The sequence below is a fragment of the Nilaparvata lugens genome, chromosome 11 (genome assembly GCF_014356525.2).
Source record: "Nilaparvata lugens isolate BPH chromosome 11, ASM1435652v1, whole genome shotgun sequence".
Taxonomy (NCBI): domain Eukaryota; kingdom Metazoa; phylum Arthropoda; class Insecta; order Hemiptera; family Delphacidae; genus Nilaparvata; species Nilaparvata lugens.
Window position 1 is genome coordinate 14,359,133 of NC_052514.1, and position 25,486 is coordinate 14,384,618.

Sequence of the window (25,486 nt, forward strand, 5' to 3'; positions counted from 1 at the left end):
CAAGACAAGAAAATTATTTTCTATCACTGATATGAACCTAATTCGCGAGGTCAGTACTCTTAGTTTCAAGGTTCTGTTTCCCACAGTGGAAATAATCCATGAAGTTTTCACAAGCCGATCATAATAAAGCCAGAAAATGTGGCGAGACTAGTAAAGATGTTGATGATGATGATGATGATGATGATAATGTATGTACTGATGATGAGTAGGAAGAGGAGAAGATGGGAAGGAGGAGGAGGAAGATGATGATGATGCTGATGAGGAGAGGAGGAAAAGGGAAGGAGGAGGTGGAGGAGGAGGAGGAGGAGGAGGAGGAGGAAGAGGATGATCAGGAAGATGATAACGATCATGATGACGATGATGATGGTGGATCTTCGGTTAAATTTACCCTGAATCTAAATTGATTGAATAAATTTCATGAGAGCTCTAGTTCAGGGTTAATACCGTGTAGGTTCAACCAGGCACTATAGGGTATTGAATTTTAGGGTATTGTACCTGGATGCTAGGAGACTACAAATGTCATATTTGAAGTGTCCAAAACTCAGCGGTTATCCTTATAGCTGCCATTTTGTTTTTTTCACTTAAAAATTTTTATCTCAAGAACGAAATGTTGTATTGATCTGAAATTTGGCATGAATATTTATGCTATAAAGACTCAACTATAAAAAATAAAAAAAAAATTTTCGTTGAAATTTTTCAAAATGGCGGCCATTTTAAATTTTTGATGGCGAATATCTCGAAAACCGTCCATTTTACAGAAAATTTACAAGAGACAAAAAAGTTAGCAAATTTTTTCACGATTCCAATGATACCTAATTTATTAAGATTGGTCGAAGAATAACAGAGAAATTAATTTTTTTCGTACTGCATGCATGACCACTTTTCACCATTTAAAGATCAATATTAATTTTTTAATTCCAGATGTATTTAAGATGAAGCTTTGAAACTCGGTATGGCTCCATATGGGCAAACAGATGATTTTACAATGGTTTTCAGATGATAATGTTTGTCTTGTAAAAGTATTGTTGTTTCATTAAAAGTAAAGAACCAGATGTAGTGCTTCCTATTTCTTAGTCTCACGTTTCCTAGGTCTTATTTCTATCTTAAATTTCCAGTTTCAATATTTTCTTACGTTGCTTCTACACAAATATTTAATTATTGTAATGGAATTTAGTTCGCTGGAGTACACCGATATTCACTTCATGTATGGAGCAGCTCTTGGCAATGCGACCGAAGCAAGAAGAATGTATGCAGCTGCATTTCCAAACCGCCGTCTCCCTTCCGACAAGGTGTTCACAAGAACTCACAATCGGCTGAGAGAAGTTGGTTCATTTGAACGGAACAGGGTAATTGCTGGTAGGCCTCGAGCAGTTCGAAATGTTGCTTTTGAAGAGGAAGTATTGCAGAAATTCGATTTCAATCCTAGAACGAGTACGAGAGCAGTTGCAAAGCAAATCAATTCAAGTGCTTCTTCTGTGTGGCGTGTACTAAACAAGGAAAGACTTCACCCCTTCCGCTTTCAAAAAGTTCACTCATTGGTTGAACGCGACTATGAGCCAAGAGTAAACTGTGCCCGTTGGTTTCTTCAGCAAGACATTATCCAACCAAATTTTCTAGAAAATGTGTTATTTACCGATGAGTCCAGCTTTACAAGAGAAGGAATCTTCAACTCTCGCAACAGTCACGTCTGGGCCTTAGACAATCCTCATGAGGTCAAAGTGCGTGGTTATCAGCATAGATTTTCGCTGAATGTTTGGACGGGTATCTTAGGTAATCGCGTGATTGGACCATACATTCTTCCTAATCGTCTGAATTCTCCCACGTACATTACTTTTTTAAGAGACATACTACCAGAACTTTTGGAAGATGTGCCTCTTGCAAACAGATATAATATTTGGTTTCAACATGATGGTGCCCCTGCTCATTTCGGAAATGTTGTTACGGACTTTCTGAACATGACCTATCGTCAGCGGTGGATTGGGCGGGGTGGACCAGTACCGTGGCCCGCACGTTCACCTGACCTCAACCCTTTAGATTTTTTTTCTGGGGCCATATGAAAGACCTTGTTTACAGCACGCCAGTAGAAAACGAAGAAGACCTTGTGGCAAGAGTGGTTGCTGCAGCAGGTGCCATTCAAGATGATGAAAATGCTTTTATAGCAGTTCGACGGTCCATGATTGAAAGGTGCAGACTGTGTAATCAAGTTGAAGGACGGCATTTTGAGCAATTGCTGCATTAGTATCAGTGAACCGATTTGAGTGAAATTAATATTTTTCAATGTAAAATAAAATTTGGAGGAAAGTTATTCTTGTATATTTCTGTAATAAGAACGGTTTTCATGAAATTATAAAAAAATTAATATTGATCTTTAAATGGTGAAAAGTGGTCATGCATGCAGTACGAAAAAAATTAATTTCTCTGTTATTCTTCGACCAATCTTAATAAATTAGGTATCATTGGAATCGTGAAAAAATTTGCTAACTTTTTTGTCTCTTGTAAATTTTCTGTAAAATGGACGGTTTTCGAGATATTCGCCATCAAAAATTTAAAATGGCCGCCATTTTGAAAAATTTCAACGAAAATTTTTTTTTTTTATTTTTTATAGTTGAGTCTTTATAGCATAAGTATTCATGCCAAATTTCAGATCAATACAACATTTCGTTCTTGAGATAAAAATTTTTAAGTGAAAAAAACAAAATGGCAGCTATAAGGATAACCGCTGAGTTTTGGACACTTCAAATATGACATTGTAGTCTCCTAGCATCCAGGTACAATACCCTAAAATTCTCGACACTACTTCTGAAACACTCTGTATATAAGAATACATGTGGTTCGATAGTCATTCTTGCAGACTATACCACCGCTGCGCACCAATGTAAACGGAGGGGGTGTTTCTTCTCTTCTATAATATTTACTAAAATTATACTGCTATCAAATCTCTGTTTGAATCCTTGATTGGTTGGGAGCTTTTAGTGGATTCGTTCATTCAAATGCACAGATTATTATCATTGTAACCTATTCCAGCAACTATAGTAACTACGAGCCAGGAACTTCAATGAAAAATACTTTTAAAATTCAACCTCAGGTTTATTGAACTCATTAACGAATCAATAGAAATCACGTCAAATTCTCCAACAGAGTTACTCAGTAACTGATTCAGAAAAAGAAGGTATATTCAATTTTAATCTATACATTTTGGGAACCTGCTAACTTGCTGCAACTAAATTCGGGCCTCGGTCATTCTATGTACTAAATTCCGAGCTAAATAGAAACAATAGTTTGGCACTCACCAATTCAACAATTTCAAATTCTACTTTTGAGAACACTTAATCCAAAACTCAGAAGTAATGAAACTCACTACATTCTACTTCAATTCACGCACACAACTAACCTTTTAATTTTACATCTACTGATTCTATAAATTTTAGATTACTATACAAACTACAACAAAACTACTGATAATGAAAAACTTTTCGATTTGTCCCTCTGGATGGGCAACAGACCCATTCAGAGGACCGAGGATCGCGCACCGTTACATGATTTTTCGTTCGCGTCTCAATTCGAACTGAGGCCTTTTCACTGAAAATTATTCCCCCTCCACGAGCGTTGAGCATAACTTCCAGTGGAAAAGCCAAAGCTGCAAAAAGATCAATGGTCGTACAATTTCCAAATACAGCAGCTTTTTCGACAAGAAATTGAAACTACATTTGAAAAATGCACGAAAATTGCTTTAGTTTCGACAACTAAGCAACAAGTTAGCAAATTCAAACAAGACAGAGTCAATTCTCAGACTAAAACGCAGGGTTCAAGATAGGTACAGTAAAAATCAAAGTTCATTCCTGTTCAAAAACCTGAAAAATGATATAAGATACACAAAAACAACTACAATACTACCCTCTCAATATCACACTATTACATTATGTGATCTCGAAAACGGCTCTAACGATTTTCACGAAATTTGGAACATAGTAGGTTTATGATATAAAAATTCAATTGCACTATGTCTCATCCCTGGGAAAACTCGCTTAAAAGGATAATATTCATCCTTGGCTGAAACAGCTGAGACTTTCGTCGTCAGTGGATAGTAAAAAGTGAGCGAGTGAGTCTGTGGAAAATCAAATTATCGCATCCCCGAAATTCATAAGGTGACGTATAACCAGCTGTAAAATATAAACACGATTATTTTAGAGAATATTGTGTTCTGTTTATCAATAAATAAAAATAACGAGCGATGCTCGGTGCACCGATATTGATTATTATATACTAGCAGTAGCAGGTAATCCGCAAGAGTCTAAAAAAACTTTACAAACTGAAAACTTGACCTACTGAAATCTTGCAGAATTAAAAATATGCCTATAACAATCCTCGGCAAATTAAAAAAACTATATGCAAAATTACAAGTTTCAAGTTGCAAATTTCAGTTCAGTAGTTCAGACGTGATGCTGCGTGAATTTCCTATCCCGTACGTGCCTAGGCCAATTCTTTCCTTTATCATATTCTATTAAATATAATGAGGAAATAAATATATATTACATCATAAATTTTTACTAATTTCAATACAGTATAGAGAAAACTTTAATCCTATATCACTGAATGGAGTTTGTAAATAGTAATTAGAACTCGCAACAAGCAACTAATAACTTATACCCCAACACATATAATTTTATGTGGGGTGTATATTTATTCATTGAATATCTAGCCTATTAATAAATTATTCAATGCATAAAACTTTTTGTTTTATTTGTATTAAATGTTATAGTATTCAATTTTTATTGTAATTGTTTTTTATTAATAAACTTTGATTTGATTTGATTATAGATAGATTATTATATTATTTTAGTCTTTATTCTACTATATGGTAAGCCTACAGATAATATATGGTAAGCCTAAAACAATATATTATCAAGTAGAAATGGATTCTAAAGAATCTACAAAGCTCCTGACTTTATTATTTTAGGATATGATAACCAAATACAAGCAAACCTGTAACTTGTACTTTATCATACTATTGATTAATTCGAGTTTAGGGTACTGTATAGTTGATAATAATTTATTTAAAACACTACAGTTTCAAACCAACAAAAAGTGATCAAACCGACTTCAAATTATGAAGAACAGCAAGACGATCTTATATATTTAGAATGGAATCAATAAACTGAAAAACTTACGACTTCAAGTGGAGTCCAATCCAGGAATCCAGAGACACGAAATTAGATGACAAATATTTAGTTACTGTTATATGGAATTTAATGTGAATAATCTTGTGAAGATGAAATATTAGATCAATTAATTTATAAATACAATAAGGAAACTTTAAGTACCCTTTTTAGATCAATTAACTCTAAATCACCACTGGTACGGTACTATAATAACTGAACACCAAGAACTACTTTAGAAGCACAATAGTACACCACCGTACATTTAAGACGCTGAACTAATGCGTTACACTGAACAGGTTTAGTGAAGAGATATGAAGGAGAGATGTTGCACATGTCATCCAGTAGTCGACTTCACGATCATGCTCTAAAATGATTGATGCGATTCCTTCACGCTGCGATTTAAATCAGTCGATCGGATTAACTGTAATAAAGCATCAGCTCCGTGGCAAGAAATTATAAATGATCGCTGGCATGTTCTTGATATCATGATTTGTTAGATTTAATTGGTTTGAGAATGTCTACGAACGAATAATATGTATATCCTACATGTGTAGACCTATATAGAGTATAACATTTTGTATTACAAGCCATAATAATATGTCCTTACAATTGTGTTTATATTGATATTTTAATAAATACTAGTATGAGTTCTACTGTATAATGTGAATATATGAGTACAGTACCGTATTATATAGGGTGATTCATAATACTATAGTAAAATAATTTGATACGTGATAGTAGAGGTAGAAATAAGAAAAAAGTTCTTATAAACATATATCCATAAACGCTTCATTAGCAAGCTATACAGAGTGAAAGATATCGCCCGGAGTTCAGTTCCTCTGGTGAAATACACCGATGCTGAATTGTTTGGGGACTAGTTTTTGAAAAACTTATGGTGGATTCATAAGGAAAAATATCTGAAAAATTGAATAAAACTAGTCTGGAAGCTGTAATGTGAGTAGTTTTCGAGAAAAAAGTCGAAATATGCAAAACATCCAAGTAGAAAAACCCAGACTTCTACGTTTGATGCCCAATAACTTTCTTTAATGACCAGTAGACAAATAATTTTTCGCAATGAAAATTGAAGAGAATTTAATTCTGAAAAGAATTATCTAAGCTGTGTAAACTAAATTTAAATAAAAGTTTAATAAAATGTATTCTTATGTAGTACATTACACCACAAAAATTTGCTGTTTCATGAGGAGAAAACTAATAACTCATAGGTTGTAGCTGATTGCAAATAAAATATTCGGTTTTTTATGAAAAGTTCTATTTTTATATGAAAGTAACATATCTAAATGACATTAAACTTATACCAAAAGACTAAAGACGATGTTCAAAGTGACCACCGTTGTTCTTAATGCATATGTTGAGACGTCTTCTCATCGATTGTCAGACCCGTTAAACATTTCAGGAGTCTGCTTTATAATTTCTATTCCGTTCAAAATCCTTAATCGGAGTTCTTCAATGATATCAATCGGAGTATTGTAAACTAAGGTTTTCAAGTGTCCCCGAAATAAAAATTCAAAGGATTTAAGTGTGGTGACCTAGCTGGCCATGGTACTGGCCCACCTCGGCCTATCCATTTATTTGGAATGCTGGAGCTCAATCTTGCATAAACCAAATGTTTTGGCGCAACTGAAGAGGTACATCTTCAAGTAAGATGAATAGCTCCTCTCTCAAAAAGTTTAAGTGGATTATGCCATTAAGCCTGGGAGGAAGCTCGATCAGAAGTAGATGATCTCCTATGATTCCTGTCCAAATGTTTTCTGAAAACTGATGTTGTGGACGATTAGGATTGATGGCATGAGGATTCTCATCTGCCCAAATATGTTGGTTATGGGCGTTAACGATAGTTGTTCTTGTAAAGTGTGCCTCGTCGGTAAATAGAACGGTTGTTAAAAAGTTTGGGTTAACAAGTTTTTCTAAAAACCTTCAGCAAATACCATCACGGGGAATACAGTCTTGTGGCAATAGGGTATGAACTTTCTGGAGGTGGTATGGATGTAATTGTTGCTCTTTTAGTATCCTCCAATTAATAGATTGATTGACATTAAACTGCACTGACAATTCTCTCATGCTCTTCTCTGGATGTTCATAAATTTCATGAAGAACGTGTTCTTCTAGCTCAACAGTCCTAGTAGATCGAGGTCTGCCTGCATAAATGTGCTCTTTGGACATCAAAGAGCCTGTTTCAGACAGACGTTGATGAATAGTGGCCAAAACTCTTGAACTTGGACATACTCGGTAAGGAAAGTTCTCTTGATACAAACGTCTTGCTTCAGTACTACAGTATTATAGTGTTCCATCCTATAAATTAAATGCATGTCAGCTAATTCGGAGTATGAATAATGTCTAAAATTACCTGCCATTTTTCAAAACTTTAACACTTAACACGAAAGCAAAGTGAAATGGTTACAAATAACTGGTTGCTAGATTAAACAAAATACACAGCGCGGCTACAGTAAGCCTAACTTTCAGTTTGTTGTTTTGTTCAACAGTGAGCTAAAATAATTCTGAAAATAATTTTCAGCTGATTTTTGTGGTGTAAATGTACTACATAGGAATACATTTCATTTAACTTTAATTCAAATTTAGTTTACACAGCTTACATAATTCTTTTCAGAATTAAATTCTCTACAATTTTTATTGCAAAAATTATTAGTTTACCAGTCATTAAAGAAAGTTATTGGGCATCAAACGTAGAAGTCTGGGTTTTTCTACTTAGATGTTTTGCATATTTCAACTTTTTTCTCAAAACTACTCACACTACAGCTTCCAGACTAGTTTTATTCAATTTTTCAGATATTTTTCCATATGAACCCACCATAATTTTTTCAAAAACCAGTCACCAAACAATTCAGCAACGGTGTATTTCAGCAGAGGAACTGAATTCCGGGAGAAATCTTCCACTCTGTATAGCTCGCTAATGAAGCATTTATGGATATATGTTTATAAGAACTTTTTTTCTTATTTTTACCTCTACTATAACGTATCAAATTATTTTAAGAATTATATATTAAGAATCACCCTGTATATTATTATGGTACCGGTGAATCAGTAACAATAATTTTATTATTACTTGTCCCTGGTATAGGCAAGTAGCACTTATTAATGGCGTTTTGCTGCTGATGGTATGAGTCTTTTATCACAGCAAGCCTAGAGATGTGATTCAGGGTGGTATAGTGGATTTGTGATTTTTTTATCTAGGCAGTGGGCCTACTTCTTGGGTTTCAAGATTATGGTTGGCCAATTAAAAGATTATTTTCAAATTGATTTGTTATTCCTACGGTATTATATTCATGATCATACTTAAATTATTGATTCATCATAATTAGGCATTTCTATAGTTCAAGATTATGTGCCGGTTACACAAAATCCGGTGGAATTTCTCGAAAAAAGTCTTCTCTGATTGTTTCTCGCAGAATTGATCATGTTCTCGTGAAATTAATCATGATTAAAGTTTAACCAGCTTTTGTGCAACCGGGCAAATGTATTTTATAAATATTATTAGGCCTATTAAGGTTTATTTTTAATTTTAATTTATTATGATAGCTGATGGCGCCTCAATATTTAAACTGCAGTCACGTAATGTTGCCAAACAATAATTAGTCTGTACTTTCTCAAGCTAGCATCAATTCCAATAATGTCCCAAGGTAATTTCAATATTCATTCTAGTTCTAGATGAAGAGCTGAATCTGAAGTAGATAATTTATCATAAGGGTTACTACACACTAGCCAGTTCATCAACCCATTCCTCTCTTTATTTCTGCGTGAAACAGAAACTGGTTTTGGAATGTTGTTTACATTGTTTACTTGACTATTTGTTAGTTCAATTCCTATTTCAACAAGTGAAGCTACAAATGCTCATTAGAAGATAGTTTTGAAGATTCATTGATATCTTCTCTGATAAACTATCACAGTTTTATTAGTGAAGAAGCATAAGATTAACTAGTTCATATTGGATTTAGAAGTCTATCAGTCAACAGATCAATTTTTGATTATTCAGATTATTTCAGCAGAAATATTATTATCAGTCTTGTTCAAGGAAGAAGATAATAATCATAATGGAGAATAATACAGGAGTTTGTTAGCTACACACTGGTATTGATTTGTATTTATTGATTTAATCGTTCAAAAGTCATCCATAATCTAACTCTAGTTTATTTCAAGAAATCACTATATTTCCAGTTGTGCATATTTTAGGACTGATACAGTTCATTGATCAACGTACACCATGCTGTTTATTCTCAACACAGCATAGCCTACATTTATTTATTCATATTTTTCACAAAGAAACACTGATTGGGAGAGAAAAACTAAGGATACTCCTTGTACTATTTCTCTCCCAAATTTAGATAACATTTTAACATTGGTTCAATAGTTAGATGCTACTCTAAATAACATTTGAACTCTCACTTTTATTGACAAAATAATCCAATTTGCGGATAGCTTGGTATGGAATTAGGTCTACTCATGTTTTCTAATCTATGTCAAAAATATTGTAAGATGATTATCAGGAGAAGAATTTGAAAAGAAAAATAATTCCATTAATATAAAGTTGCAAATCCGGGTTTCGAGAAAAATAGAGAAAGTTCTTTTCATCATTAGTCTATAGTGAGATACCTATACTTAAAACTGACAGCATGGTCACTGAAATAAGATCTATGCTTCTTATTCAACCAATGCTGAAAGTTCGAAGTGAAAATCTCTACATAGCAACTCAACCCTCAAACAACTCCGAGGAATCTAGGAAATTTAGTTTAACGTAACAAAAATCTATAAATGTGTATGTGAAATCTCACAATAAATTTTTGTGAATGAGCATATTGCAGCTTCTATTCAATTACATTAGAAATTTAAGCCTTGACTTTCATATGAGTTGTTCGTATTCAATTTAATGATAAGATTTCTACCATATCCAAAAGCCACAACAGTAAAGACTAAACTGTTTTTCTCTTATTTACCTCAAGTTTCCATCATTTTAAAATCAATCAGTTCAACAACTGCCTGGTGTTTTTGTTGAATGATCCATAGAGTTTGAACACCAAATAAGATTCCCCTTCAAATAATTTATGTTTTTGTTTCACAATCGCTTTCTATTTTCCGATTACATTAAACAATAATATACTTTTCCTACAGATACCTTGAAAAGTGACCATTTCTGCACTGATTGCAGGCCGCAAAGAATCATTTGCGTACTCCAGATTTGCAGCATGACAACGCAAAATAGTTAGTAGGTTATATGGAGCACAAGTGGAGGAAAATCATAATTAAGTTGGTAACACTGACTGTGGTATAGTGAGGTCCACGTTATAGTGGCAGTGGAGAACAGCGTTGCCTATTTATTATGTGCCTTGATTATAGTCATTTCAATGCTTACATACGATAAACCCCCTTCAAGCAGTAAGATAAACTTTCGATTGAATTACTAATTATTATTATTCAATTTTAAATAAATTGAGGTTTCTATTAATAATAAAATTACACAGAAAAACATTTGATGGATTTCAGGGAATTTTACCCATAATTACCCAATTTTCATATTCAATGGTAACTGTAGGAAAAATTTAATGTGAAATACGTGTGCAAAGTTCGTTTGCTGCACTCAAGAAACCATTATTCCGCAAACGTTTCTTTCGGTGCAGTAAACTATCACTTTGAGCACTAGTTGCACAAATAACTATTATGATGTTTTTGGATATTTTTTCAAAGCACATCCTTACAACTTACTCGGAATTATTCAGCAGAGTAATGAGTTTTTGATAGAGGCAATGAAGAATAATAATTATCGTCAATTCTTTTCTATAACTTTGACAATAGAAATCTCTCAGCACATCTATTATCGCCTTATGAAGGTGAATTTCTCTCGTATCTAATGTCTTATTTATGTTTATAAGCTCATTTTTGATCGAGTATTAGCCCATTGAATATATTCTATTTCTATTATTATTCTCTACAAAATTTGTGACCAATCCTTCCTTTTGCATAATAGATTTATTTATTTATCACATGTCTCCACTCAATTCTTGTTTCTTCTGAATACAATTGGGTTCTCTATTTATTGATATTACATTTCTTTACATTGTAATCTCTTTACAATCTGTTCTAAAACTAAATAAATCTTCTCGCCCATTCATGAATTGAAGCCGTAATAAGCTTCTCCAAAAGGTTACATCTGTACTTTCATCCTAGTTCCTAGCTTTTACAAATTAGTCTAATGCAGTGGAAGGCTATTTCCAAGCTGATAAGCTGAGATTTCGTTCTAGCACAGAATACAGAATACATTATAGAAGTTTTCTCTGGTTCTAGGCGTACGGTACGGTACAGTACTACAATTCATGAAGTTTTGAAAACAAGTACGGCACTATATATTCATGCAAGATTGAAAGTGCTGATTATAAATGCAAGGTTATTGCCAAGTACGGTGGACAAGCAGAGGACAGCGAAAGAAAACAAGAAAAAGAGAAAAGAATGAGAAAGAAGAGAAATAATAATGGATTTATTTTAGAAGATATTAGAAAGCCGACTGACTGATCCTTACCGTGTTTGCATTTCTAACGACAACTTTAGCCTACGCCTCTGCCATCATAATCATCCACAGATAATTTCCGTATACACTGTAGAACTATTATAACTATGTACTATTTTCCGTACTATATATTTGTTTAGTAATATTACCATCGTTTAGCACAGAGTTGCCAAAAGCAACACAATAAAAGCCTCGCGTGAAAATCTCTGATTTTATTATTCTTTTATAGATTTTATTCAGTGATTCAGCTACTAATTCCATTCTTGGTGTAGAGTCTTCAAGCAATTAGGTAAAAGTCAAGGAACCATGCTTTCACTTACTTATTTTCTTAGTGGAGAGGCTTCTCGATCAATGATAAGATTGAAACTTAGTGAATCATCATCATTTCAAATAAATAATTTGTACTTTTACAGTGAGTCCAGTCAACGAAATATTATAGAGGGAAAAGTTTGGAGGTAAACCTTACTATCCTTAAAAGAGCTGCGGGTTCAAAAATTGAGTTCCAAACTTTTCCCTCTATACCTTTTTTGAGCATTCATTGCCTGGACTAAGTTGCATCCAATCAAGGTGGAAACAAATCTGATATGCATAATTGTGAGTATACGTTATGTAAAGTATACAAAATGAAGAAACAATTCATATTTCATAGAAAATAGCTCGTGAACTATTGTAATACATAATTAAAATTAGTACCATTAGTACAGAATCAATTTCCTCGTGATAAAATTCAAAGATAAAATAATAATTGCATAGTAAATGAATTTAACAAAAATAAAAATGAATGCTAACAGGACGTTGTGTTCCCAAGCGGTCACCCATCCAAGTACTGACCACGCGCGATGTTGCTTCAACTTCGGTGAACGGACGAGAACCGGTGTATTCTACGTGGTATGGCCGTTAGCGAAATGAGAATTTTTGAAAGAAATTTTACAATGGTGTCATAGAAGTATCATTGGTTCCCCAAAATATCAAGCAAGGACCCTTTTCTGCTCACTATGCACTCACTATAATATTAGCCACTATAGCTGAAGTGGAGTACCAGTAATTAAATAATAGGCAATAACTCATTTTAAAACGTTTTTTCGCCCCACTTGAATGTAATGAGCTGGTTTTCGTGCGTCATATGGAGGCCGAAAATGATTGTTTTCTGACCAGGCCGGTAAAAGTTTTACGGCTCTAGGGCTGTAAAATAACCTTGAAGTCAGCTGATTCTGATTTGATGTGAACGTGTTTACAAAATGGTTTATGAAACGGAATCAGTTTATGCTTCTAGATTGAATAAGTATTCTGCAATAAGATACTATCATTTATTTGGATGAATAAAATACAGATAAGATATATTTATAAACTATTTAAATTCGATTTTCAGAGTAGGATAGAACTTCTAACCTAAACTTCCGAAGTCAACAACAACAAGCATTGTGACGTTGACATTCAGATTGGCCAAATTTCAAGTGTGCTAAAACAGCTGATCAAAAAACGTTTCATTATTTGTGTTTATTATTCAAGAATCAAAACATTTATAATAATATCATCTTATTGTCATTTGGAAGAATAAAAAGTATAAACTCAACCTCTTACATAATTGAACATAATCTTTTAGGTTATTTAGACAAATCAGAATAAAAAATAAAAATACTTGGACAATTTCCTGATATTCAGATTACCTCAGATTTGCTAGAGCTATGACCTTCCTGTTTTGCTTTCGAAAGTGCCTAATAAACAATTATTCTCATATTTATATTGTTTATTTTTCTGTGTGGCGAAAAATAACGTTCTCACCATGGGCAAAAATGTTTTTCCGGCTCTCAATCTTTCCTAGTCCTCGGCCTACGGCCTCGGACTTGAAAACCGATTTCGAGCCGAAAAAGTCTAATTTTCGGCCCTAGGTGCGAAATATACTATTACACTGTTTCCAACATGAACTGTATCAAAGACAAATTTTGAAATAATCATTATTGCTCTATTGGGTAGACAATTATTGCGATATCAAGAAATGAACTAATTTGACCTGTATAGTAAGCTATATATTATTATATTATGTAAATAACATGTCACTTGTCATTAGGATGGAGGCATAATAAGTTAATGAAATGGCCGAATAACAATTATTCAGATTTGGAGGACAAGGTGAAAGCTTGGACAAGTTGTAGGCTATAACCTTGTGAGATAGACAACATTTATCAGGCAGTAGTGAACCCGGATTGTATTCGTGCTATGATAATGTGCAATTAAAAATGCATTATGGAATACAATGTAATTTTGCACATATTTATTTATTTACAACAATATGGGAGCACACGGGAAAACCCAAAAATTGCTCCCCAATCAAAAAAAATTACAATAAGCACTTTACAAAAAAACTTAAAAATAGAGAGAAAGACATAAGGAAAAAACTATTTCATATTAATGTAGGTAAATCTTTTACACAAAAACTGACTTGGACTAGTCAAAACTAATTCAACGGATCCAGTATACCGAAAATTGATCTGCAAAAAATAGGCTACACAACACGTGAGGTACGTGGATCACAGCAAAAATATTTTGGATTTTTTTCAATAGTATTGAACACTGACTTCTAAAATGTATTCAAGTAATTTATTAGTTTTATAGGACTCACATAGCAGACAGAGAGATAGGCTACTTAAACCAATTAAGGTTAATTTATTCTCATATGAATACGATTTTTTCAATTAGTATAGGCTCTATGGATTATAAATAAAAAATGGGAAATTTTTGTTTAAAAAGTAGGAAAATGAATACGATAAAGAGTAGTGCAATTTATTACGTGTTCATATCTATCCTATTATATCAAGCGAGCAATTTCTGTATATCTGTTTATATTTTTTTATCTGGTTATTCATGTTCAACGGATCTCGAAAACGGCTCTAACGAGTTTCACGAAATAGTAGGTTTATGATATAAAAATTTGATTGCACTAGGTCTCATCCTTGGGAAAACTCGCTGAACGACATTGAAAGGATAATTCATCCCTGACTGAAACAGCTAAGACTTTCGTCGTCTGTGGATATTAAAAAGTGAGCGAATGATTCTGTGGAAAATCAAAATATCGCATCCCCGAAATTCATAAGCTGACGTATAGCCAGCTGTAAAATATAAACACGATCATTTTAGAGAATTGTGTTCTGTTTATCAATAAATAAAATAACGAGCGAAGCTCGGTGCCCCGATATTGATATTTCAAACATTCATTTTTTAAATTTCAGTTCGAATGGAAATTCAATAGATTTGAATAATTTGATTTTGAAAACGTTTTTCATTTTGGTCCATATACATCAACAAATTCCAATATGTATAAGAAATTCAATGGGAAATACAAAATACAGCCTGAGCATAATAGGTATATCCCTTCAACAATCAATGTTAGTTTCTTCAATTAATTTGATTAAAAACTGTTTATTAACCATAAAATTGGCAATTGATCATTGGCTTATGTTTGCGAGTTCTGTATGTCTGACGTATCCTTTTTAAATCTCGATTTAGATTATTGGTCTAAAAATCGAATACCTCCGCATCTCCTTCAGAGTTGTCTCCAAAGACTTTAGCGAGCAATTAAAAGTTGTGAACTGGCAATTTATCACCTTGATGAGCATCTCAGCTGGCCATTTAGGCTCACTTGGCGACTATTGCTAAATCGTTTGCCTTTCTCTTCCAGCAATTTTTTCTAGTGCCATCACATACTAGAAACGCAGTGTGTGCCAGAAAACTACTTCAAGCTGATGGTTTATAAACTATAATTATCGATTTCAAATCATTCACTATCCAGGGCGATCTATTTGAATCTGGGTAAATATGGGAGAAGGATTCTAGCTGCTTATTTGAACCTACAATTTCCTAAACTTAGGAAGCATTCAAAATTTCCTAATCTCTAGAAATTCAAAATTCACAGTATCTACAGTTTTTGTAAGGAGTGAAATCTTGGGAGAAGTCATAACAAATATCGGGGAACCGAGCCTCGCTCGTTATCCTATTATATTAAGCGAGCAATTTCTGTATTTATTATCTGGCTATTCATGTTCAACGGATCTCGGATCTCGAAAACGGCTCCAACGATTTACACGAAATTTGGAACATTAACATAGTAGGCTTATGATATAAAAATTCGATTGCACTAGGTTTCATCCTTGGGAAAACTCGCTGAACGACATTAGAAGGATAATTCATCCTTGGCTGAAACAGCTGTGGATAGTAAAAATGTGAGTGAGCGAGTGAGTATATGAAAAATCAAAATATCGCATCCCCGAAATTCATAAGATGACATAATTATAGCCCCGATATTTTTCATTTATTGATAAACAGGACACAATTGTCTAAAATGATGGTGTTTATATTTCACAGCTGGCTATACGTCATCTTATAAATTTCGGGGATGCGATATTTTGATTTTTCACATACTCACACGCTCACCCACTTTTTTACTATCCACAGACGACGAAAGTCTTAGCTGTTCCAGCCAAGGTTGAATGATCCTTTTAATGTCGTTCAGCGAGTTTTCCCAAGGATGAGACCTATGCAATCGAATTTTTATATCATAAACCTACTATTTTCCAAATTCCGTGAAAATCGTTAGAGCCGTTTTCGAGATCCGTTGAACATAAATCACCAGATAATATCTGGTTATAATATTATAATATATTTATATTATATAAATACAGAAATTGCTCGCTTAATATAATAGGATTGCATAACCTTTATTATTTGGACAATTTATCAAAATTATAAAGAAACGAAGTTTTGCACTGTGTTACTTGTTTTCTATTAGTGTATTCACTCATGAATGAACAAATACATATTTTTGACACTTGATAATGGCATAATTGGCCGAAACCGGAAGTGTCTTCGAAAAAAATGAAGAGTAGCCTACTGTACTAGTAATTCAATGACAAAATAAACAAACAAGTAGTCATAGATCAATGTTTAAAAAAAAATCTGGTGTGGCGCACTCACACAACTTTCCTTCCCGTTATGAAAATTTATCACCTGACGCTAGTGTACACGCGCATCTCAAGTCTACTATTCAAAGATCTGCCAGCTGGTGACAGGACAATAACGCTGGAGACACACGAAGTCTGCTATCTCTTCATAATGAATGATTTAATAGAATCAACAGTTGACAACCGTTTGCATTATTGAATAAACACATTTTCTCCAATTTCGAGCTTATTTCCAATTTTAGGTGAAAATGTTACTGAACATTAATTGTAGAGATTCTCATGCTCAATCTTTTCCACTCGATTTTTTTGTTTAAATTATATCTGAAGCCTGACAATTGAGAATCTAAAATCAAACTATGCATAGATGGGGCGGAGCTCCTGAAATTTTTACAGATATGGGACTTGTGGCAGTTGATAGAGCTCATCGATGACTATTGTAGGTATAACTTTAATCAAAATCGTTGGAGCCGTTTTCGAGAAAATCGCGAAAAATCTTGTTTTTGACAACATTTTCGCAATTTTAGCCGCCATCTTGAATCGCATATGATCGAAATTGTTCGTGACGGATCCTTATAGTGTAAGGACCTTAACTTCCAAATTTCAAGTCATCCCGTTAATTGGGAGATGAGATATCGTGTACACAGACACACGCACATACACTCATACACACACACACACACACACACACACACACACACACACACACCACACACCACACACACACACACACACACACACACACACACACACACACACACACACACACACACACACACACCACAACACACACACACACACACACACACACACCACACACACACCACACACCACACACACACACACACCACACACACACACACATACAGACCAATACCCAAAAGCCACTTTTTTGGACTCAGGGACCTTGAAACGTATAGAAATTTAGAAATTGGGGTACCTTAATTTTTTTCGGAAAGCAATACTTTCTTTACCTATGGTAATAGGGCAAGGAAAGTAATACTTCAACGGAAAAATGTTCTACCTTCTTGGTTTCTGGGGGCTTTGTAGCTTGGATTCATTTTTATTGAGTAGGCCTTCTAAAGCATTGGTGTTCAGTGTATGTGAACGTCTGACGATGTTATAATTTCAACAATAAATGATTGTCACAAGATGATACAACTGAATGCCTGATGATGAAGGAGTGAAGCCCATGACCGGTGTAGTGATAACGGAGACTAAAGTTGCGACACTAGTCCTATATTAAAACTACGATTATTCATAGTCTCAACTAGAGATACTATCAACTAGGTCTACATTAAATACTATCAAGGTAATTAGAATACACAAATTAATTAAATAAAGACATGGAAAAAGCAAAAACTTGGAAAAATGAAACAAAAAACAAATAAAACTTGCAAAAATCTAATGTATTCTTATTACGTTTTTATCACCTATAGTAAACTTCAGTTCAGACTGTCGGTATTGGTTGAGTGCAAAGCATTGATGTAATAAATGAGAAATTCTGACTATTTGTAGTGAATCTCACAAAAATATTTTACAGATTTAGGTTATTGTAATTATTATTAGTGTCAGTTGTACAACCGCTGTAGTTTGGTTGACAAAAATCGTGAATATTAAAAACAAAACTGAAAAAATTAATTGAATCCAAATACAAGACTCTCATCAGAATCATCAGTTTTTCACCTTGTTTTATACTTTCACTTCTTCAGTCTCAATTTTGTAGACTATAAGGAAATGTAATGCTTGAAGAATTTTTTGTCAAGTAGGCTACCATACTTCTGACTGGCATTGAAATTTTATCAACTGAGTGTATTCAACCATTCCGAAACCGTAAAGGTCCTTATAAAGAGCACTAGCAAAAGCGAAACTGATTGGAATTTCGTTTATAATCGTAACATCCGAAGAGCAGTTACTGTTACTCCGTTATTTGACTTACTAAGTTACAGTTACTATTTACTTCCTGAGAGTAGGTACTCTGGAGTTATCTCAGTTTCAAGTGGTGGACACTTCAAACAAATATATTTTTGTCCAATTGCAATGAAATTTGGAACTATATATTGTAAGTAGAGCAGTTATTATGTTACAATGAGTACCGTGTTACTATCAGTACCAGATACCACTAAGAGCAGCTACTCTGAAGTTACCTTAGTTTTGAGTAGTAGTTATGAAGAAAATATTCTCGTTGAGTTGTTATAATAATATCGTTGAGAAACAAAACAATAGTGCAAATAATGGCAAATCTTAAATCAACGGATGAGAAATGCGAGATGGCCACAGAATTGAAACCCATCAGGTTGAAGGTAAATAGGTGGACCACACGAATTATGAATGCAGTAGGTAAGCTCATATATAATTATATGAGAGACAAAAATCTGGTTGAGGCAAACTGGATTATAGGCAGGAATGGCTTATGTGAGTATGGGATGCGAGAGGCGGCAACTGCCGTAATCTAATTATTCTAGAACATTCTATTCTAATCTAATCTATTCTATACTTAAACATTCTTATGTATAATAGAAGTGGAAGATGCACTTTTGATTCAAAGTTCGGAATTAAAAATCAAGAAAACTGAAAAATAGGAAGAAAAACAGAGAAATAAAGAAAAGAGCATAAGAGATTACATTATTATGAGATACTGATAGATTAATGTAGATAAGAGAGCAAAGACAAGGAGAAGGAAACGAAGTATCCTTTGAAACATAAGTACAAAAATTAGATATATCGACGAGAAAAATATCTAAAATAAAAGTACAGAGACAAGAGGGAGATAGGGGAGCATAGAGTACGTAAATTACGAGAAATATAGTAAAATAATAATAAAAATAAATATAGAAATAAACAGAAGAAAATGATGATGATAATGATAATGTTGGAGGAGGAGGAAGAGGATGAGCACGAGGAGAAGGATAAGAAGTAAGAGAAGGAGCAGAAGCAGGAGGAGGAGAAGGAGCAGAAGGAGGAGAAGCAGGAGAAGGAAGAAGAAAAGAAGAAGGATGAGGAAGAGAAGGAGGAGAAGGAAGAGGAGAAGGAGGAGAAGGAGGAGGAGGAGGAGAAGGAGGAGGAGAAGGAAGAGGTGGAGGAGTAAGAGGAGGTGGAGTAGGAGGAGGAGCAGGAGTAGTAGAGGAGGAGGAGGAGGAGGAGGAGGAGGAGAGGAGGAGGAGGAGGAGGAGAGGAGGAGGAGGAGGAGGAGGAGGAGGAGAGGAGGAGGAGGAGGTGGAGGAGGAGGAGGAGAAGAGAAGAAGAAGAAGAAAGAAGAAGAAGAAGAAGAAGAAGAAAAGAAGATGAAAAACAAGAAGAAAAAACGCAAATGTAGAACAAGATCTAGAAGAAGAAGAAGACAAATGAAAAGAAACAATTGACTTATATTCTATATTATATCTTCTATCAGGTAGATTCATCTTTCATGTTAGACATAATATTACATAACAAGTACGGCAGGCAGTAAATGGGTGTAGTGGGTGAGTTTAATGTGAACCAACCAGAATACGAGAAAAAGAGATGGTGAGAGACGAGATGAAAGAAGTCAGTAGAAGACAGAAGAGCGGGCAGGCAATGATGATTCCTCCTCATTAATTCAAATCGGCACAGCAGACTAGACTCGAGCTAATAGCATGGGCAGGTACGGCTTGTTATAGGATTTACACCAGTTTCAACTGACCGATAAGACGTTTGTCCTCGGTGAATTGCTGCTGTAATTACACACTTTTGCGAAGCGGTGTTTTCACACAGTTTGGCAATATACACGACGCCGCCTCCACCAACAAAAGAACGCTTGTTGATTTAGGATTTAGATCGCATGTGCAGTGCAGAACATCGCAAGGGAATTAATACTGAAGCTGTTTTTGAAATGCTTCCATCAGAATGATGCTAACTTGTTGATATAGAACAAAAATGTAGAGCACCACAGAGAGGGTTGGTGTAGAACACTACAGAGAGGGCATCGATAATAATACATTTTATTTCAATTAATATACAAATAAGCAATCTAATCAATAAAATGTACGTAATATTCAAGAATACAATGTGGGAAATTTTACTACAGATATAAATAAATTGCATTTTTTCGGGAATTAACCTACTCAACTATGGGAAACCCATGTTCTAGAGCAGGTGTAGTAGTAATACATGAAATTTAGAGTGGGGGTGCAAATACATTGGGTATCGATGGACAGCACAAAGCGTCAATACGTATATATTGATGCTGTTTTAATGTAAGCCTCTCGTCATTCTAATTTTAAATTCTAATTCTAATTCATAATTCAAATCACTAGAGAGAGCAAATTTATAAGTGCCTAATGTGGAAATGATGCCAGCAAATGGATGGACACTTAGAAAACGGCTGATTTCAATCACAAATGGAGAGTTCTACAAAGAATTTTGGTGAATTAAATCGATACTTTTCGGATATTATGTCTTGATGATTGCAGAGAGTTTAAAGAGTTCGTGTTTCACATACGAGTGATATATTATAGAGTCATCGTATTTAAGGGGTTGATAAGAACTATGATTTATTCAAGATATAATTTGTTGGTATGCGATTTATTCAAGCGATTTGTACACAATGATATAATTAATCTGAATTTGAGATGAGGATATGATGTATAGGAATACCTTCTCTCTATCTCTTTTCTGTATAGGGCTACTTTTATTGAAATAGAAATAAAAATAAAAATCTTAGTACCCTTTTCGAAATATTTAATCACAACATGTGTTTCGACTTGAAAATGGCATCAATGTGCGAAACATGTTGTGATTAAATATTTCAAAAAGGGTACTAAGATTTTTATTTTTATTTCTACCTTCTCTCTACTTTAATAGAATGTTCCAAATTGTGAATCATATAATGAAACTATCAAAAGGATACTATTAAAAGAATTACCAGGAAGTAAATTTAGTATTCTATTGAGAAGGGAGCTGTTGTCTATTTTCGCATATTCATTGGAGGAGTTCAATGAATATTACAAAACTCAAGTTGGAGGTTTAAGAGGATAGTACAAATTTTCTTATTGTATAAGTTTGACAAATCCATATACTCCTCTTGTAGGAGATCAGAGGATGAAATGGAATAAAGATAATAAATAATGAATTAAAAAGAGTTATAAAGAGGATCGAAGTTTCCTGTTCCGTGAGCACTCTTTGAAAATACTTGAGAAATTTAACCTCCTCGATATCAACATTCAGCCCATAAGTAAATCCATGCACATTCAATTTCTCCAACCTCTGATCATGCAAACAATGAGTGTGGCAAAAGATGATTAGACCAAAACATATTGATAAAACATGTCAAATTCCTAACAAGTTTAGAAGAAGGAACAAACAAGAAATTGAGAAAACAAATTTCTGATGAATGAATTTCTGATTTCATTTCATTTAAATATCAACTTAAATATACTTGAAAATTTTGGTATGGTACAAAGAGATGATACTTAGTACTCAATTTGTAGACTCTGATTTGGTAGAGTAATTAAAATCGAATTAACCATGTCATAACAGATAAGAATTCCACAATATATGAAACAGAAGGGTTGAAGATGGAATCCGTCTGATACCTATCAAACGTCCTGGAATTACCGAGTAATTCAACCCAGAATGGATAACCATGTCATAAAAGATAAGAATTTCACAAAATATGAAACAGAAGGGTTGAAGATGGAATCCGTCTGATACCTATCAAACGTCCTGGAATTACCGAGTAATTCAACCCAGAATGGAAACGTGATAGTCTAATTGCTAAATGCTGAGGGCCAATGAACTATACACACTACTCATTGAATGTTGAGCAAAAAAGTTCGGACAACATGTAATTACGGTAACCAGAGATCAACTGAATGAGCACTCGGACTCAAACTACTTGAAATTTTTCTCTTTTTTGGATCAAGGATTAAGAAACGATCTTCTAATAGATGGTGTTCAGATAAACATCATAACGAGAGAAGCAGGAATGATAAAGAAGACTCAATGTTTAATAGATTACAATTGATCTGATACAATTTTACTTGCGGAATTTGGGTGATAATTATCTGATTGCAGGGATATCAATTTGATCAAACGTTCTCTCATTGAGCAATGGGAAGTTAACTGTTTGACTGATAATATAAGTATGATTATACAGAAACATTCTGAAGTGCTGGTTCTGTATTCAATACAAAACTCCTTGAAAATATGTTCAATTCAGAACTTTGAAATTTAAATTAAGAATTGAACTGGATTGAATTACTTCTCAATTTCAAGTTGTTTTAAGCACAATCTACGTAAAATTCCAACAGTATTACGAATAATCTATCAATAACTGATAGGTATAAATTATTCATATGAGTGTAACCAATGAGAATGGATGAGAAGATGCTTGATCCAGGTTCGAGGGTACAAAGTCGAGGGTACGAAACATATAATTTCAAACTCAAACTGATAAAGCTATTAAATATCATAAAATAATATTTGAAGAGAATAATTTGTGACTGATCAACTATTTTCCTTCTACTCAAATAAAAATTGATAAATGCAATCCTAAATAATGTTGCTATTCAGAGTTATTTATGTGGAATAATTTCTTGAAGTTCTGTAGGTGAATTACTGCACTACTGATGAATTATTGCTAGATAAAAACATATTTATTTAACTCAGAACTGTTCAAGTCATCTACCAACCAGAACTATTAATAAACAATTGACTTATATATTCGGAAACTAATTTTTCATAATGAAAAAATATATATCAACAATACCTAGATTGATAAAGCTCTATTGGCTTTGATAGGATTTTACAGATCATCAGGGTTGATAAAGCTTCTTCTTAGGAGTAAAATGCATTCCTCTTTTATCATAGCTCAAGGCTTCTTTTTCCAGTCACGCCAAACTCTATTTTAATTCAATGATTATTTTATTTGGCAATAAATGAATCATCGAAGAGTAAGTGTTTTTTTTACATATTTACATGGAAACACAGTGTCTAGACTACATAAAATCTATTATAAAGCGTTTCGTCATGTAAAACAACATCAATTTAGAATACTGCTAGATGATAATATTTTGTTTCGCTTATTTTTAAATGACGTCACAAATTATCCACATTATTTCACATTCATTTTGATATAGTATTTTTTTCATCCAAGGAATAAATTAATATTGAGTAGCCAACAGATTTGACGTGTCATATACTGCGGGAGCGTTGCTCCCTTAATGCAGTTTCATATGACGAACAAGAACAGTAAAGTAATAGACAACCTTCATGGAGTATGTATCACGAGTATTTAATTTGGGGGATGTATTATAATTTTTAAACTCTATTTCTGTTTGAGTGAATACAAATGATACGAAAACTCACAGCACGATCCAGAGAGAAGCGCCTATCCATGTGCGCTGCTGACAATGGAACAGATCACCGAATTAAAAATCAGAGATAAGTTGTGCAAAGCGCAGACTAGACACACGCGGTCACCCGTCCAAGAGCAGGCGACAGACTGATGAGGAGGTTAGTGGCTTACTGGTGGCACTAAGCCTCTCGCAGACAGTTCACACTCACACTTGGAGCCCCTTCTTCCAACTTGTACTTTCACCTGCAGCTCTTTCAAGTGCATACACACTCGCACACTTTATTTGCACGCACACACACGCTCGCATACGACTCCACCTTAACCTCCACATTATTTGCATTCATAACAACTGTCATTAGAATGGCGATATTCAAATTCTAGAAGTCTCCACGAGTGCTCGCAGATTTAACAATAATATGAACGTATTCACCGTCAAATTAATTCCTATATAATGTACTAGGAATCCAGAGTTGGCATAGACTTTTTGTAGAGTGGTGTGGAAGTCACAAGTCCAGTCCGCTATCGCTACATCGATCCATCGGAGGGAGGGGGGTTCCAGTTTACAACCCCCTTCTCCCCTTCAGACCAAAAAAGAGGCCCTAAACAAGATAACACCCTCATTTACTCATCAAATTCCACTAGGATAAGTCTAACATTTTTGGACAATCCCTCATTTGAGAATACTGGGGCTACGCTACTGCATCGGTCATGGTTCGATTTCTAATTTCTAGTGTGTTTATTCCAACATCCTTCAACTCATTACCCATTATACAAGCTCAATTAAGCCTAATTCAAGAACATTAGCAGCAAAAATACAATATAGCTAATAATTTATTTCATAACTTAGCTGAAATAGAAAAAAAAACACAGATAGGTGGTATAAATTGAATAGCTAATATTTTTACTTTCCTTGCCCTACTACCATAGGTAAGGAAAGTATTGCTTTCCAAAAAAAATTAAGGTACCCAATTTCAAGTTTTCTATACGTTTCAAGGTCCCCTGAGTCCAAAAACATGATTTTTGGGTATTGGTCTGTGTGTGTGTATGTGTGTATGTGTGTATGTGTGTGTGTGTGTATGTGTGTGTGTGTGTATGTCTGTGAACACGATAACTCCATTCCTAATTAACCGATTGACTTGAAATTTTAAACTTAAGGTCCCTATACCATGAGGACCCGACAATAAGAAATTCAATAAAATTCAATTCAAGATGGCAGAAAAAATGACGGATAATTACTAAAAAAACATGTTTTTCACGTTTTTCTCGAAAATGGCTCAAACGATTTATTCAAATTCATATCATGGATAGCTATTTATAAGCCCTATCAACTAGCATAAGTCTCATTTCTGGGAAAATTTCAGGAGCTCCGTAATATTCTTGAGAAAAATGGCGGAAAATGACTAAAAACCATGTTTTTCACGTTTTTCTCGAAAACGGCTCCAACGATTTTCTTCAATTTATACCATGGATAGCTATTTTTAAGCCCTATCAACTGGCATAAGTTTCATTTATGGGAAAATTTCAGGAG

General features: G+C 34.1%; 1 protein-coding gene and 1 pseudogene across 1 annotated transcript in view; both read right to left on the bottom strand.

The window, feature by feature from the left end:
* The window catches only part of LOC111048666 (protein spaetzle 5), a 57,491-nt gene extending 32,991 nt beyond the window's left edge, over nt 1-24,500 (bottom strand). The window contains exon 1 of the mRNA XM_039437637.1: nt 23,970-24,500. Coding sequence (XP_039293571.1) covers nt 23,970-23,999 — 30 coding nt within the window. The 5' untranslated portion in view covers nt 24,000-24,500. The remainder of the gene's footprint in view (nt 1-23,969) is intronic.
* LOC120353740 lies at nt 12,474-12,593 on the bottom strand (annotated as a pseudogene).
* Nucleotides 24,501-25,486: the final 986 nt, after the last annotated feature.